General features: G+C 46.7%; 1 protein-coding gene across 1 annotated transcript in view; it reads right to left on the bottom strand.

Annotated features, from left to right (window-relative positions):
• The window catches only part of ATL3 (atlastin GTPase 3), a 46,884-nt gene that overhangs the window by 10,822 nt on the left and 19,471 nt on the right, over positions 1-16,591 (bottom strand). Inside the window, exons 3-10 of the mRNA XM_015420571.1 lie at positions 10,150-10,293; positions 9,464-9,568; positions 7,034-7,084; positions 5,634-5,690; positions 4,266-4,358; positions 3,195-3,333; positions 2,085-2,212; positions 1,436-1,492 (exon numbers count right to left, since the gene is read on the bottom strand). Of these exons, the coding sequence (XP_015276057.1) occupies positions 1,436-1,492; positions 2,085-2,212; positions 3,195-3,333; positions 4,266-4,358; positions 5,634-5,690; positions 7,034-7,084; positions 9,464-9,568; positions 10,150-10,293 (774 nt within the window). The remainder of the gene's footprint in view (positions 1-1,435; positions 1,493-2,084; positions 2,213-3,194; positions 3,334-4,265; positions 4,359-5,633; positions 5,691-7,033; positions 7,085-9,463; positions 9,569-10,149; positions 10,294-16,591) is intronic.

Below are 16,591 nucleotides of genomic sequence, written 5' to 3'. Positions count from 1 at the left end.
TAACTGCTGGAGAATTATCCTGGAACCTCCTGAATGGAAAACAGGTGCCCTACGCCCACCAAGCTATGGCCTGTGCCGTGTTACCCCGATGACTGGCCACTAGCACACAATCAGAAGCACCGCTATTCTTGGCCGAGTAGCATGATGCTCCATGCAGCTTTCTGTGGTTCGGATTCCACCGTGCACATTCGACTGGAAAAGGGGCCTTGGTCTGCCACCAGGATGGGCAGAGGCGGGAGGGGGGGAGGGACGACTGACGCTATTGTCATAAGGTTCGACCCAATGGTTCTCTTTTGCTAATGGCAGCATTTCCGCCTGGCCCTGGTGCTGGCAGAATGCTCCTTGTGCTGGGGGTGGGTGGGTGTAAAATACTACCATTAGCAGAATGGACCTCTGAGGTCCAGCCAGGTCAAACAAAGGGCTTTTATGCACTCTCCGTTTTCTCACTTGTAAGTTCCTGTTCCTTTGGGGAGGGGTCTGTTCCACACATATTTTGTTCCCTCTTGTGGGAACTGCTGCTTGCTTGTCAGACCCCCTTGCCTGGGGGTTGCTGCGTTGGGCTGAAATAAGCCCAAACTGTCAGAAGAAGCCGTCGCCCACCCCGCACGCTTGCAGGATGCGTTAATTGCCATTTCGCCCGACCGGAAGCCGTCAATTCGATATTATATAGTTTTATGTCCAGCGTATCTCCCCACAGATTTAAACTGCAGGTTTTTATGCCAGTCATAAACCAACGCAATATTGAAACAACCACTAGAGGGAGCAAAACGGGAAGGGGACAAAGAACAGGAACTTACAAGCAAGGAAACTAAAAATGTGGGAAAAAACCCAAACATCTGAAACCTGAAGAAACTACAGTGCAGGCACAATCACTCTTACATCTCCTCTTTCCCAGCTGAAAGATGAGAAGAAACAGAGGGACAAGTAGAATTACTTTTGGCACAAAGAAGGAGGGCAGCCTCTGACTTCCGCCTCTCCGAAACATACACTGAATAATGCACTTTCAAGCCACATTAAATGCACTTCAGCAATTGTCTGCAAGTGGATTTTGCCATTTCACACAGTAAAATCCAGTTGCAAAGTGCACTGAAAGTTGATCAAAAATGCATTATCCAGACCCTGACCTGGATAGCCCAGGCCAGCCCGATCTCGTCAGATCTTGGAAGCTAAGCAGGGTCCACTTTGGCAAGTACTTGGATGGGAGACCTCCAAGGAATACCAGGGCTGGGACGCAGAGGCAGGTAATATCAAGCCACCTCTCTGAATATCCTCCAGGCCCCCAGTAGGGGTCAGTCACCAGAGGCCGCCATGACTTCCAGGTGCACACACGCATACACACACACACACACATATGCACATAAAATACAAAAATACCAAAGAAAGAAAAAAGAAAGTGCATCATTTAGCAAAGTGTGAAAGCGTCCAAAAGACTCACCTGCAACATGGACTTGGGGTGAGGCAGATCTTCCCCCTGGTAGATCTTGATGTAAGCCTGGAAGGGAGTGAATTCAAGTGGGTCAGCAAATGAAAGAAAAGAAGAGGGCTGAGAATCCAAGCAACTCCCACCCTTCATGTTCAAGGGTCTTGTTAAGGAGAAATACCCCTCTGCACCCCCCAGGACCAGAGTAGGTTAGTGGCTAGAGAGTCAAAACTAGGATCTGGAAGACCTAAGTTCAAATCTCCACTATGCCATGGAAGTTTGCTGGGTGAGTCACTCTTTCTTAGCCTAGCCTACCTCACAGGAACATTGTGATGAATCTAACCCCTTCACATCATCGAGCCCCGTAGCACCTTAGAGACCAACAAGAGTTCCAGGGTCTACGCTTTCGAGAATGGAAGTTCTCTTCGTCAGACTCGGACATCTCCATTTCTACTGTACTCATGTCTGATGCAGGGAACTTTGACTCTCGAAAAGTCTCTTAAGGTCTACTGGATTCAAATCTAGACCAACGAGGTTACCCGCTGAAACTATCTTCATGGAGGAAGATGTACACCACCCTGAGGTCCTCAGAGGAAGGGTGGGATTCAAACTCTTTTGTTAGATTAGGTTTAAAACAATAAGCCAGCGCCACAGCATGATTTACCTTGAAGTATTCCAGCAAGCCCCGGCAGGTGACTTTGGAACCATTGATCTCCTTTTCCAAAAGCTGGCTGGGATCCAGCACAAACGGGATCAAATCCTGCAGCTGATCTTTGAATTCATCTGCAATGTCTACAGGAAAGGGAGAGCAAAGAGGCCGAGGGTTAGGAAGGAGAGAAAGAAGCCGCTCTTCCCAAGAGATGGCGTGCTTCACGATCGGAGCAGAAGTGTAAGAAGAGTAACAATAAGAGTTGTGCAACAGTGGAATCAGTTGCCTTTGGAGGCGGTGAGCTCCCCCTCCCTGGCAGTCTTGAAGCAGCGGCTGGACGAACACTTGCCAGGGATGCGTCTAGGCTGAGCCTGCATTGAGCAGGGGGTGGGACTAGATAGCCTGTATGGCCCCTCCCAACTCTGTGACTCTATGATTCTATGAATCTTAAGTGATTTGCCTTAAACAATGGGGGAGGGAAAGAAATTAACTCACAGAATGTGATATTAAGTACAAAACTAAACTAAAAAACCCATTTTCAAGTAGATCTGATACTACTCATTTTCACGTTTCTAGTCCTTAAGACTGCAGAGTATATTTGAAAGTGTGCGGTTATGCTGGGTGAAATCACAAAGTAAGAGGGGGTAGCATAATAAAACTTTCAGAAGGCTCAGCGTGCGGCATAATTCCTCATCCTTCACTGCCAGCAAAAAATAACATAAATTATGTAAAATACTAAGTTTGGGCTGCATCAGGAGAAAGTTCCTTGCGCCAGGGGAAAGCGCTACCATCAGAACAGATCCTTTCAAGCCCCGGTTTTGTGCAAACTTGGGTTAGGCACCATCTCTGTACTGACAAGCCACGGAGACAGCAGTCATTCCACCTGCCTACAGATGGGAACGCTGAGAAGAGGCAAAGAGAAAGCAGGAAAGCAGTTCTTGTGTGCCACCTTTTGCCTGCTGGGCATCTGAAGTCTCCAACCACAGCTTGACTTCTCACTGACAGTTTGCGTAAAACCCCAGTTTGTGGTGCTGCCTAGAGAGAGCCTTGCGTCTCTGTACCCCAGGATTGCCTATGTCAGTCCTCGGGGTGAGGGCAGTTTGAGAACACAGACCAAGCCCTTACCTTTCAGACGGCCGTCAAAGTTTGGGCTGGTGGCCACCTTGAGGCCAGGGTGGGGCAAGAGGAAGCAGTTGACGTTGGTGAAGCAAGAGTGGATGTGCTTCCGAACGTTCTGGATCTCCTCGTGCTGGTGAGATTTCACCTGGGGGTACAGGGAGACCAATCAGTCACTGGTCATGGACTGTAAATATTGATCGAGTGAATGCTTTTGCTATAGCCTGGGGGGGGGGGGAATGACAAGCAACTGCAAAGAGTTCAGAATGAGGTTTTGCAGTAACAATAAGAATGGTCATAAAACCCTGAAGGATGAAAAATAAGTCTGGTTCCTAAAGCCAAAAAACCCTTGCCAAGGCCTATATTACATGCTGTGCAGGAGGGCAGACTGCAACCCTGCACAGCCACAGAATACAGTTTCCTAAGACTCATAAGGTACAAATCAGCACTTTGAACTGAACTCAGAAACAAATGGGCAATCTGACAATTTCTATGGACTAAATGGTTGACCCAGGCTAGAGACCAGCTTGCCATGTTTTGAACAAACTGCAGCATCCAGGTTGGCTTCTAGGGCAACCCCTTACAAAGCCTGTTACAATTAGTCCCAGAACAAAGTTTGAGTCCAGTGGCACCTTTAAGACTTTCGTATGCACCTATACTTCTTCAGACACTTCTTAGTCCCAGAGTTACTGCAGCATAGATCCATGGACAGAAAAGCTTTGGCTGGTAAGTGCTGCCTTAAGAGAGGCATTCCCTCTTCTAACACACAAAGGAATCTGCACTTAGCAGAGATATTCTCCACTCCCTTCATCACATGAAGGAATGCCTCTTCTAAGATAAAGAGGCAGAATGTGTGCGTATACCATCTAAAAACAGAGCACCCTTTTTCCTTTTAGGTATGCCATTTTTAAAATATGCAAGTTATGCAGATTAACTGACCAAGATTTTATTAATTGGGCAACAGCTCTAGAGAAAACCTCAAATTCCAACCAATATGCCATTTCTCACTAAATGCTGCTTGTGAGTTTCGAAACAGTGCCTCAACAGGCCTCCCTAGCTGGGCTTCCCCCTGGCTTTTACCTCCAGCCGCTTTTCCAGAAACCGCCTGCCGCCGTCCAGGCCGTAAGAATACTCGTATGGGAAACTCCAGTCTCGGACCAGGAACATCAGGGTCTGTGTGGAAGACGGAAAGCATTAAGCAACACACAAAGACAATGGCAGGGAAGGACTCAGAGCCCTCCACCCACTAGAAGAGTGTGAAGCAGGAACCCACAGACAGTGTCGAGGAAGGACCATTCCTAGGGGGCCTCAGCCACTGCTGTCTGCTTCTACAGATATGGATACACAGCCACAAAGTAGTTTACAAATACAAGTCTCAAATCCAATGGCATAAAACCTGATCTGGATAGCCCAGGAAAGCCTGATCTCGTCAGATCTCGGAAGCTAAGCAGGGTCGGCTCTGCCAAGTACTTGGATGGGAGACCTCCTTGAAGTACCAAAGGTGGGAGGCGGGGGCAGGCTTTATTCAGCCACCTCTCTGCATATCGTCCAGGCCCCCAGTAGGGGTCAGTCACCAGAGGTCACCATGACGTCCAGGTGCGCGAGCACACACACACACACACATATTAAAAAATACAAACAAACCAGGGGTCCCCAACGTTGTGCCCATGGGCACCACGACACCCGCCAACAGTCTTCCTGGAGCCCGCAAAGTGTTTTTAGAAAGTGGGTAGGGCTCTTGCCCAGCAAGGCTTCCGACTGGACTCTTAAGATCTGATCGGCTGTGCAGATTTTTAAAGAGGCTGCTTTGGCGGCAGCTGCCACCACAGCACAATCATCTTCCCCTGTGAGACTGCAGGTAAGCTGCGGCAGCCATTTTGTACTGTGCCCACCTCCTGCAGCAGCCATTTCGTAGCTGTGCCCACTGCTTTGTGTCAGAGTTCCAAAGGTACCCGAGTCTCAAAAAAGGTTGGGGACCCCAGTATAAAACTACCAGTGATATTTTTAAATCAGCCAGCAGGAAGGAAAAAGGAGCCATTCAGTCTCACCCATCAGTATGGGCCCTCTGAAATAAAGGGGCACCCAACCAATGCTTCCAAGCCGACACAGGCCAGGTGAGCGGGACCTCCCCTTGGGAGGGAGTTCTGCAAACTCGGGGCCACTTGTGAAAAGAGAGACGAGGAGGGTGACCAAGCATATTCTGGGTCACATCAATTCATTTCCACCCTTGCAAACAAACAAAAAAAGACAGAAAGAGGGAAGTTCAAATTCAGAACTCAGGTCATTTCTACACAACTGGCATCAACCCAGATCAACGCTTCTGTCCAGTTTGGTGTGAACATATTAATGAGTACGTCAGCTGCAAAGATCTGGGTCCGAGTGCGGGATGTGACAAGCGGTGTCATAGGGCAAGGCCCAGGCACGTGCCTTTCCCACTTGGACGCATACCTGGAATGGTTTGAGGAAGATCTCATCCATGGCCAGTCGGCCATACTCCGTAAAGAGCTAGAAAGGGAAACAAAAGACATTTTGCAAGCCTGTTTTGTAATTAAGGCGGGACAATGTCAGCCATGTACATTTCAAGCCGCTCCTTCGTGACGGCCAGAAAGGGTAAAATGGACAGAGGCGGGGAGAACATCTTGCAGCATTTGAACATACGCAGGGGTTTTATTCAAACAACTGGCCCATCTATCCACAGCAACCCAGTTCAACTTGCAACAGAACTTTGGGGTACTATTTTCCACCACCTGGTAACTGAGGGCACCAGGGAATGAACCTGGGACATATGAAGAAGAGATTGGATTTATACCCCACCCTTCACTACCCAAAGGAGTCTCAGAGTGGCTTGCAATCTCCTTTCCCTTCCCCTCTCCCGGTGAGGTAGGTGGGGCTGAGAGAGCTCTCCAGAGAACTGCCCTTGAATGAACAGCTCTGACAGAACTATGGCTTGCCCAAGGTCATCCAGCAGCTGCGAGTGGAGGAGTGGGGAATCAAACCCGGTTCTCCTATATTAGAGTCCATGCACTTAACCACGACACCAAACTGGACCCATGAGGCTGCCATAAACTGACTGAATCAGACCTTTGGTCCATCAAAGTCAGTATTGTCTACTCAGTCTGACAGCAGCTCTCCAGGGTCTCAGGGCAGAGGCCTTTCACATCTACTACTACCTGATCCTTAACTGGAGAGGCTGGGGATCGAACCCAGGATCTTCTGAATGCCAAGCAGCTGCTCTACCACTGAACCACAGCTCCTCCCCCGACCTTCTGCATTCAAACTATGCCCTTTACTACTGAGCCACGGCCACACCCAGCAACCTATGAGACTCACTGAGATGAAGTCCAAACACCTAATAAAGTCTGATTTGTTTTGACTTCGATGAAGTGAGACCACTGACTTGTCCAAGTTAGTGCTGTCCGGTCTACCTAGCAGGCACTCTCCAAAGTTTGGGGTGTGGAAAGATCTAGAAAGAACTTCCCAGCACCTGTTATCCGAGACCCTTTAACTGGAAATGCCAAGGATTAAACCTGGGACCTTTTGCCCGTAAAGCGAGTGCTCTGCTGTTGAGCTCAAACCCATTTTTGGGTGCTGAAACCCTGCCTGCTTGCCCACTGGAAGCCTTATTCAGAAATTCACTGGGCTTTTGAGATTTCTCTCAGGCATAAAGACTAGAAGTGGGATGGTTTTTAAAGCTGAGATTCTCTGCTGTACCACATTCTTTGCTGTTTTGTTCTCTGGCAGAATCACAGAATATACACAGCCTCATAAGCGCTGGAACAGTGCCCATTTCTGTAGAGCACCTCACACGCCACTCGGCAAACGTTTCATCCGTAAACCTTACGGCCTACCTGCAGCTGCTGTAGATCATCTTCCTGGATGTTCTGGGACAAGTTATAGATCTAAAAACAGGGAGGGAAGTGACAAAACACACCGATCAGCCATGGTGGCGCATGCCGGAGGGATAGCCGTGTGACTACTTTGCAGCAAAAACATCCACCGCAAGACCTGTGGCACCTCCAAAATGTAACAGATTTATCGTGGCACTGACAAAAGTGAGCCTTGGGCCATGAAAGGAGATGCCACAATCTGTCTTTCAGGATCCACAAGACATTTGGCTGCAAGAGAACTCAGCCATGCTGCAAAGAGACAGAGTTCTTTCCTGCTTGTACCCGACGAAGGGAACTTTGGCTCTCGAAAGCTAATACCACAAAATTCGTTTGTCTCTAAGGTGCTACTAGACTTGAATATAGCTGTTCTATTGCAGACCAACCCAGCTACCCCCTGAAACAGTTGTTCCTTTAAAACACATATAGCAATACTATGCTCAGAACTGGCATAATTCAGTACTCATTCAAAGAATCAAGACATAAAATTCCAGACTCCATTAGATACCCCCCAAGTTTTTGATGAGGACCACTACGTTCTATCATCCATTGCCTGTACGACAGTGTAAGGAATAGCTGCCATTAAGCCTTTATGTTGTCTGGATTACTTTCCTTAGGCTGTAAGTTCTGGCAGTCCCCTGGCCCAGCCTGCTAAAAGCAAGGTGCTTGTTTCAACTACATTCACCTGTGGCTGTTGACCTTTAACAGAACTGTCCTTGGGAGTCTCCCTAAGTTGTTTCAACCTACCAGTGCCCATTAGCTAAGTGTGTCCTGATTGGCTAATGGTTTCATGGGCCAAGACAAGGATGTCTGAAAACATGCATTGCTTGGAGAGTGGGAGGCTGGCTATTCTATCAATACGTGAGAAGAAGCTATGTCTTCTATCCCTCCACGACGTGGACTGTCTGGCACGGGACAGACTTCCTCTATCAAGCCTGCAAGCAAGAACCTGCATCTGATAAGCTAGCCAGCAAGCTTTTAATGTATAGTAAGATAGCTTTTAGCCAGATGTAGTTCAGCATTATTCTTTCTTGGATTTGCCATTGCTTGTGCCTTAAGAGTGGCTCCTGCCCAGCATACACTCTTTGTAATTTGAGCAGTTTACTAAAACTGGAATATTTTTCTACCTTCTAGTGTCTGGAGTTACTTACTGGGTGCATGCAGATAGCCTCAGAGGAGAACCTGGGAAACTGAAAGTCTCTGGTGAAAGGTCCAGAACCCTTGAGGCTCCTGGTTGGCCCAGGAGGCTTCGGTTTCAGCACCTGGGAGCAGGAGTAGGGCTCTCTAGGACCAAACAGACAGTTCCCCGCTTCTTTTTGTTTCCTTAACTGAGCAGTTCCTTTTTCTTCTTTATTTCTCTGTCTCCCCCTCCCCCCCAAATATTTAAACATATATATTCTGACCCAAGATACTGAGGAACCGGAAAACCCCTCTTTGGTACAGGTAAGAATAAGCACATGAGAGGCTAATATGAATGCACGTAAACACATAAACTGTTTTCTTTCACTCTTACAGGGGGTCAAGTCAGACTGTCAGGGAGATTTCAGTTTTAAACCTGGCAGGTGAAAAGGCAACAGGAATGAGAGAGACTTCATATAGCTGTATATTGTATACTGTCTCCCTGACAGTCGGACAGTAGGTCACAAAAAAAGTAGCTGTTTTGTTCTACAGACAGGTGTTTATAAGTATTGATAGAGATCACTTGGCTAACACGCCTTAGATTAAACAGGCACACGCTTATCAGTCACAAAATTACTAAAGTCTGTGGAGGCAGGAATGTATTCACAGGTTCCAATTTTTTTAACACTTGATAGGGATCACGCCCCCCCCTTTCCTCTGAGCTATTTCCTTGCTTCAGGATCTTCCTAAATCTTTCACTCTTCTCCCTCTCTCTACTCCTCCCTCCTTCCTTCCTTGCCACTCTCAACTGCCACTACCTCAAGGTAATAAGATAATTCAGTTTGAACCCCGTCAGTCAAGGTTCTCAGACTGCTTTAACACATCAGCATCTGTCTGTCACAGCCTGCTTATTTTGCAGCTGCTTTCATTATTATCCTGTCTGTGTGATCTAATTTACTTTAATTTATGTTGATTTTATCTGGTATTGTGTACCTTGAACAGTGAGATGCCTAGAAGGCAAGGGATAAATGGTTTTCAAAAAGTATTCCCTGGTTCAATCTGGTCTGACACACTTCCTGCACCCCAATGCCTCCTTTGCCTACACCACACATGGCCTTCTGGGTAACGGTCCCATTTTAGTTGTCACAACACTGCAGTTGCCTCTCCCTTGAACTGATGAGGCGGACAAATCAGCTCTGACTTGACCCCCAAGTGGATCACAGGCCTTGGATGAAAGAACTGGTTTGTTTACAAAAGAAGGCTAGGGAGGCTCACCTGAACAGAACTGGTCATCGTGCTGAGGGCAAAGATGGTGGCACAGTCCTTGACGGTCGACTGGCTGTCGAATGCTCCTTGGGTGTCCATCAGCACAACTGCCACCTGACAGCAGAGGGTCAAAGGGTAAGAAGAGACCAAAAAGAGCCCCCTCCCCCGATATGTCCCTCAGTATCACAAGTGGCAATAGCCATCTTTGCCAACAGAGAAGCCAGAATTTCAATTAAGACTGCTGCCTTATACTGAATAAGACTTTCCATCCATCAAGGTCAGTATTGTCTACTCAGTCTGGCAGCGACTCTCCAGGGTCTCAGGCTGAGGCCCTTCACGTCACCTACTGCCTGGTCCTTTTTGTTGGAGATGCTGGGGATTGAACCTGAGGCCTTCTGCATGCCAAGCAGATGATCTACCACTGAGCCACAGCCTGTGTCCAAGAGAGCAGGATGGAGGGGTTGGTTGGTTGTTGCCTCAGAGGAAACGGCCCCCAATTAACTGTGTCTTTTTATTCTGCATAAGCCACCTTCTGGATCAAAAGGATGGGAAGAAATCAAATAAATATGGCCTGCGAATGGCAGGAGGAGGGGGGAAAGCCTGTGGGCTTTCTCTAGAGTAACTAAAAACATCACTAGATGAAAGGGTATTTCAAGAGTCGCTAATTCTCACGACCACCACCACACTGCTTTTACCTTCTTCCCACTTGGTTTTTCCACAATGAACACCTCACTCCAGATCTGGATGCCAGTGGTTTCGGGGTCGGAGCCGCCACGCCAGGAGAAACCTGTCAGGGGCTCATCCTTTTCTCCCAGCCAATGGGAACTGCCTCCTTCTTTCTACAGAAAAACAGGGAATTCTGTCTCTTAACCGCGGAGAGGGTTTGACCCAAGGATACAGGCAAATTCAATCAAACCTTTCAGCTCTTAACAGATGAACGAACATACTTTCAAAGAACATCAAAACGCTGAGAAGTTATATGTAAATAAATATTATGAGAATCAGCCACCTCGTATACAGAAATCCAAATATTAATTTAATCCAATGAGAATAACACTTAGCACAAGGCTCCACAGATCCCAGCCACCAGGTTGCCATGGCACCTAGAAATGTCGTCATGACACCCACCCCATGGCTCTTGGACTGACGCTAGCCAGCCATCTTTGCTTCTTTCAGCTTGAATCTCAAGGAACTCTGTTAGCTTTCAAAAGCTCTGTAGCAGTAAGGTTAGACTCCTATTGTTCTACAAAAATGAGTCGATTTGATAAGCAAATCAGATTTCTCTGGATGGAACTCTCAGAAGAGATTTGGTGAGATTTCTGTGTGTGTCTGTGTGTGTAAATTGGGTTTATAGAAGAATTCAAAAAAGCAGCTTAAGACAATAACCTAAAAGCTAGTTGTGTGTGTGTGTGTGTGTGTGTGTGTGTGTGTGTGTGTGTGTGTGTGTCAAGTCACTTTTGATTTATGGTGGCTGTTAAGTCGGCTACTTAACAAAGGAGTCAGAGAGTGATTCAGCAAAAGATCAGCTTTATTCAGCAACTCGTAACTCAACTCCAAACAGATCAACATGAACAGCCAGAACAGCTTTAGCATCGAAGCTGTTCTTCTTTTAACCCCCCCCCGCCAATATAGCCACGCCCTATTATACAATAACAACCAATCAGGTTGTAACAATAAAGTCCAATCACAAGCGTTCCCTCTCATGGAACTGGATGGTAGGTGATTGGATGGTTCTTCCTGGGCTACTCAATGGGATTGGAGGGATTAGGATCCTTGCCCAGGACGAAGCTTTACATGGTGTATGAATGTGTGAGTTTACATACATGCAGTTGAATACACTATAGTGGCCTTATGAATAAATGACCTCCAAAACATCCTATCGTTAACAGCCTTGCTCAGGTCTTGCAAACTGATTGCGTCCTCGATTGAGTCAATCCATCTCATGTTGGATCTTCCACTTTTCCTGCTGCCTTCAACTTTTCCTAGCATTGTTGTCTTTTCCAGTGACTTTTGTCTTTTCATAATGTGACCAACGAATGCTTCAGTTTGGTCATTTTAGCTCCTAGAGAGAGTTCAGGTTTGATTTCATCTAGAACTCACTTATTTGGCAGTCCACAGTATCCGTAAAACTCTCCTCTAACACCACATTTCAAAGGAATCAACTTTTTTCCTCGTCCAACTTTCACAGCCATATGTAGTAATGGGGAATACTATGGCATGAATTAACTCGATCTTGGTCACCAGGGACACATCTTTACACTTAAGAATCTTTTCTAGCTCCTTCATGTCTGCCTTTTCGGCTACGCTCCTGCAGAGTGCAGGGGGCTGGACTAGATGACCTGCAAGGTACCTTCCAACTCTAACATTCTATGATTCTATGATTCCCAGCATCAATCTCCTTCAAATTTCTTACTTGCAGTCTCTATTTGAATTTACATACTCTAATACGGTTGAAGAAACAGTAAGAGCTTTGATGATTTTAGCCCTTGTTTTTGCAGTAGCTACAGGGTTAATTTTCACATGCTTATCTTTTCTAATGTCTTGTCTAATAAAGACAACTGTTTCTTTTTTCAGTAAAAGATAAAACTCTTTGGAGGTTTTCTGTCTGGTTTGCTGGTATTCAAAGAACCAAACTCACAATTCATTCATTTGTAATATCAGGCAGATCCTGGTGATATCTGGAGCTACTTGTTTTAAAAGATTAATTCTTAGAAAGCTAATGAGTCCAGTTTCTCTGTTCGGATGCAGGAATAAAACATCTCACTACCAATGTTCCCTCTAAGCTGTGGAGTTTTGTGAGCAAAAACTCTACTCTGTGAGCTACTGGCATCAAAGCTGTGAGCGAGCGATTTGGCTACTGCATAAATTAATAATAATAATATAATAATAATAATATACTTTATTGTCATTGTACATAGTACAACGAAATTAAGATGCAATCATTCGGTGATCTACAACCATACTCATATACACTCACACAACCATTCATAACCATCCCATAACTCCCTTAAGGAGTTTGCTCTGTTTGCTCTGGAGCCCTCCTTCCTGAGCGAAGGCAAAAATTTGTGAGCCGGAGGCTAAAAAACTGTGAGCTAGCTCACACTAACTCAGCTTAGAGGGAACACTGCTCACTACAGTTCCTGATTGTTAGGGGTGGGGCAGAGCTTCCTGAAGCTAGCCAAGTCCCTCTGCCCAACTAGGGTCGAGGTGGAACCAAAAGCAATCAGGGACAGAGGAGAAGCAGTCAAACCAGGAAACATTTTTTAAAAAACTCAAATCCTTCATCACTTAGCTTAGCTGTGGTGGCGGGGGCTCCATGTTGCCTCTGCAGAGCCTAGGGCCATACTAAGAGTCTAGTTCACAAGTAGTGGTTAAGAGTGTCAGACTATCATCTGGGAGACCAGGGTTTGAATCCCCACTGGTGCCATGGAAGGTCGTCGGTGGACCTTGGACCAGTCACACTCTCTCAGCCTAACCTATTTCACACTGTTGTTGTGAGGGTAAAATGGAGGACAGGCGAACGCTGTAAGCTGATTTGATTCCCCGCTCTGAGGAGAACGGTAGAGTACAAATGAAATACACAAACAGTTCAGTATTTTCCTTCTCCACCATTCCCACCTGAAGTGCCATTCCCAGGTTAGGGATGAGGCTGATTCTGATTCAAAACAGGGTTATTTTGTTGTCTAATACAAACCTCTTCTGTCCTTCATGGGTCAGCCTTTTGTTGGTTGCAAATGACATTTGTTCACGAGAGCAGTAGGCCGGTCATGTTTACAGCAGTGGTGTAATGAAGTGCACCGAATATTTCATTTTTGCTCTCTGTGGCATTTTCCTTCACCGGCTCAACATGCCCTTATTCAAGTGAGTGCCAAAAGTTAAACAAAACTGCAACTTTTGGCAGTTGCTTTTTTAAGGATGGCATTCAGTGTGACCCGGGGCTGCGAATGAGGCAGTTGTTCATCTTGGGATGAAATCAGACTTTGTATCTGAAGAGAAGTCCGGTCTGGTCCAGAACCTTTATTAGGCATTTGGCACAGACACTAAACAATCTAAAATTCCACAGAGCCAGTTAACACAAATATACACTTCAGAAAGCAAACTAATAAATGATCATAAACAAAGTTTACGAAGTTGTTCAGGGTGGTGAAAACCAGTGAGGATTGTGAGGCACTCCAAAGGGATCTGTCAAAGATGGGCAAGTGGGCATCAACATGGCAAATGGGGTTCAATGTGGCCAAGTGCAAGGTGATGCACATTGGAGCCAAAAATCCTAAATATAAATACACGTTGATGGGGTCTGAACTGGCAGAGACTGATCAAGAGAGAGATCTTGGAGTTGTAGTAGATAACTCACTGAAAATGTCGAGACAGTATGTGACTGCAATAAAGAAGGCCAATGCTATGCTGGGGATTATTAGGAAAGGTATTGAAAACAGATCAGCCAATATCATAATGCCCCTATATAAATCAATGGTGCGACCTCATTTGGAATACTGTGTGCAATTCTGGTCAACGCACCTTAAAAAGAATATTATAGCCTTGGAAAAAGTGCAGAAAAGGGCAACTCGAATGATAAAAGGGTTGGAACACTTTCCCTATGAGGAAAGGTTAAGGCGCTTAGGGCTCTTTAGCTTGGAGAAACGACGACTGAGGGGTGACATGATTGAGGTTTATAAGATTATGCATGGGAAAGAGCAGGTAGAGAAAGAGGTACTTTTCTCCCTTTCTCACAATACAAGAACTCGTGGGCACTCCATGAAATTGCTGAGCGGTCGGGTTAGAACGGATAAAAGGAAGTACTTCTTCACCCAAAGAGTGATTAACACTTGGAATTCACTGCCACAGGAAGTGGGGGCGGCTACAAGCATGGACGGCTTCAAAGGGGAATTAGATAAGCATATGGAGCAGAGGTCCATCAGTGGCTAATAGCCACAAGGTATAGATAGGGACTCTGGGGCAAGTGATGCTCTGTCATCTTGGTGCTGGGGGGGGGGTCAACAGTGGGAGGGCTTCTAATGTCCTGGCCCCACTGGTGGACCTCCTGATGGCATCTGGTATTTTTGGCCACTGTGTGACAGAGTGTTGGACTAGATGGGCCTTTGGCCTGATCCAACATTGGCATCTCTTATGTTCTTATGTTCTTAAATAGAATGAAGATCATTCACAACCAACCCACGGATCCTCATAACGGCTAGAAGATAACCTAGCAACTTGATGGGCGATATAAGGATTCCAGTCAGATAAAAGGTCGAAGACCAGCCTCTCATCTGGGTAGCTCTGATATTTATGTAGGAGGGCCCTAATTATGGGATTCCTCAGCTCAGTATAAAAGCTGCAAGACATGAGGTGAAAATTCAGGAACCCTGGCCCTTTCACAGACAATATCTCTCCTGATGAGTTCTCAAAAATCTGTCACAAAGGATTGCCGAAGGCAGACTGTTGAACCTGGCGAGCATAAAAGCTCTGCAGCCTTGAGGAGACTTAAGACAGAATCTGAAGAGAAGTCATGGTGGTTCCTTCACTTTGTGTTGAGTGCTGAGGGGGACTCAAATCAGGGCCTCTGGCATTGCACCTAAATACCACATGAAACTGCCTTCTACTGAATCAGACCCTTGGTGCCTCAGGGTCAGTAGTGTCTACACAGACTGGCAGTGGCTCTCCAGGGTCTCAGGCAGAGGTCTTTCACATCACCTACAACCCGATCTTTTTAACTGGGGATATTGGAGATTGAACCAGGGACCTTCTGCATGCCAAGCAGATGCTTGCCACTGAGCCACAGCCCTTCACTCCTCACACCACTGAGGACGTTTGCAAGCCCGCCAAACTGTTGACTGAGGCATAGCTGCTTCGTCCTGTGGCTTTTAAGCCCAGCGAGAACGGACAACCTGAAGAGCCGATAATGTCCCATCTGGCCTTCATATAACTGCCGACCAGTGTTCCCTCTAAGCTGAGTTAGTGTGAGCTAGCTCACAGTTCTTTAGCCTCCGGCTCACCCATTTTTGTCTTAGCTCAGGAAGGATGGCTGCAGAGCAAACTAACTTATGCAGTAGCCAAATCGCTTGCTCACAATCTTAATGCCAGGAGCTCAGAAAGTAGAATTTTTGCTCACAAGGCTCCACAGCTTAGAGGGAACATTGCTGCCGACCCAAGCCTCCTGGCCTTGATAGTGTAGCGTTTGGCACAGCAGATGTACATGCTATCACATTCAGCTATTCGGGCAGCTGTCAGACTTATAGCCCCCAGTCCATTTTTATGCCACCATTTGTCTAAGGTGCTCAGAGCCACTGGTCTAATTTGGGGCACAACTGCACTCCAAGCCAAAGGCCCAGGTCCAAGTTGGGCCCCTAAAGGACCGGCCTCATTCTTCAGCAACCCACTCCCTCCCAGAGAAAAACAAATCTGGCTAATTGGGGGGGCCGGTTTCCAGAGCCGAAGAAAATTTGTCAAGGCCTGCCTTGACATTTCTACAGCATGTTCTCAAGCATTTGTCAAGGTTTCAGCTTCGGCTTCGTTCTGCTTCACTGTTCACCTTGCCATGCTTTAGGGGGGAGGGAATTCCTGAGGGGGGGAGTGTATGGGTTGAGTTGTTGCCTGTAGTAAGTAAAGGTAAAGGTTCCCTTGCTCGAAAGCCAGTCAAATCCAACTCTAAGGTTGTGGTGCTCATCTCCGTTTCAAAGCCGAAGAGCCAGCGCTGTCTGAAGACGTTTCCGTAGTCATGTGGCCGGCATGACTAAACACCAAGGTGCACGGAATGCTGTTACCTTCCCACCAAAGTGGTACCTATTTATCTACTTGCAATTTCTTGCTTTCAAACTGCTAGGTTGGCAGGAGCTGGAACTAGAGATGGGAGCTCACTCCATCATGCGGCACCCGGGTCTCGAACTGCTGAACTACCGACCTTCCACAGCCTGCAGTTCAGCGCCTTAACCACTTGTGCCATTTCTCAAGTTGCACCCCTTGGCCTGTTCTCATGGGATTTGGCCCTGGAGACTCTTTTTCTAGGCTAGAATAGATAAGACACCACATATTTGTCAGGGTTGTCATAGTAACGCTAAGGGCCGATTGCTGACCTATGCATGGGGTGTGCGGGTACATTGAATCTTACCTATAACCTCTGGATTTCACGCACTTTCTTTA

This window comes from Gekko japonicus, unplaced genomic scaffold, assembly GCF_001447785.1.
Source record: "Gekko japonicus isolate JY-2015 unplaced genomic scaffold, Gekko_japonicus_V1.1 scaffold713, whole genome shotgun sequence".
Taxonomy (NCBI): Eukaryota; Metazoa; Chordata; class Lepidosauria; order Squamata; family Gekkonidae; genus Gekko; species Gekko japonicus.
The sequence above is the reverse complement of the archived record's forward strand: the minus strand, read 5'-3'. Positions and strand labels throughout refer to the sequence as shown.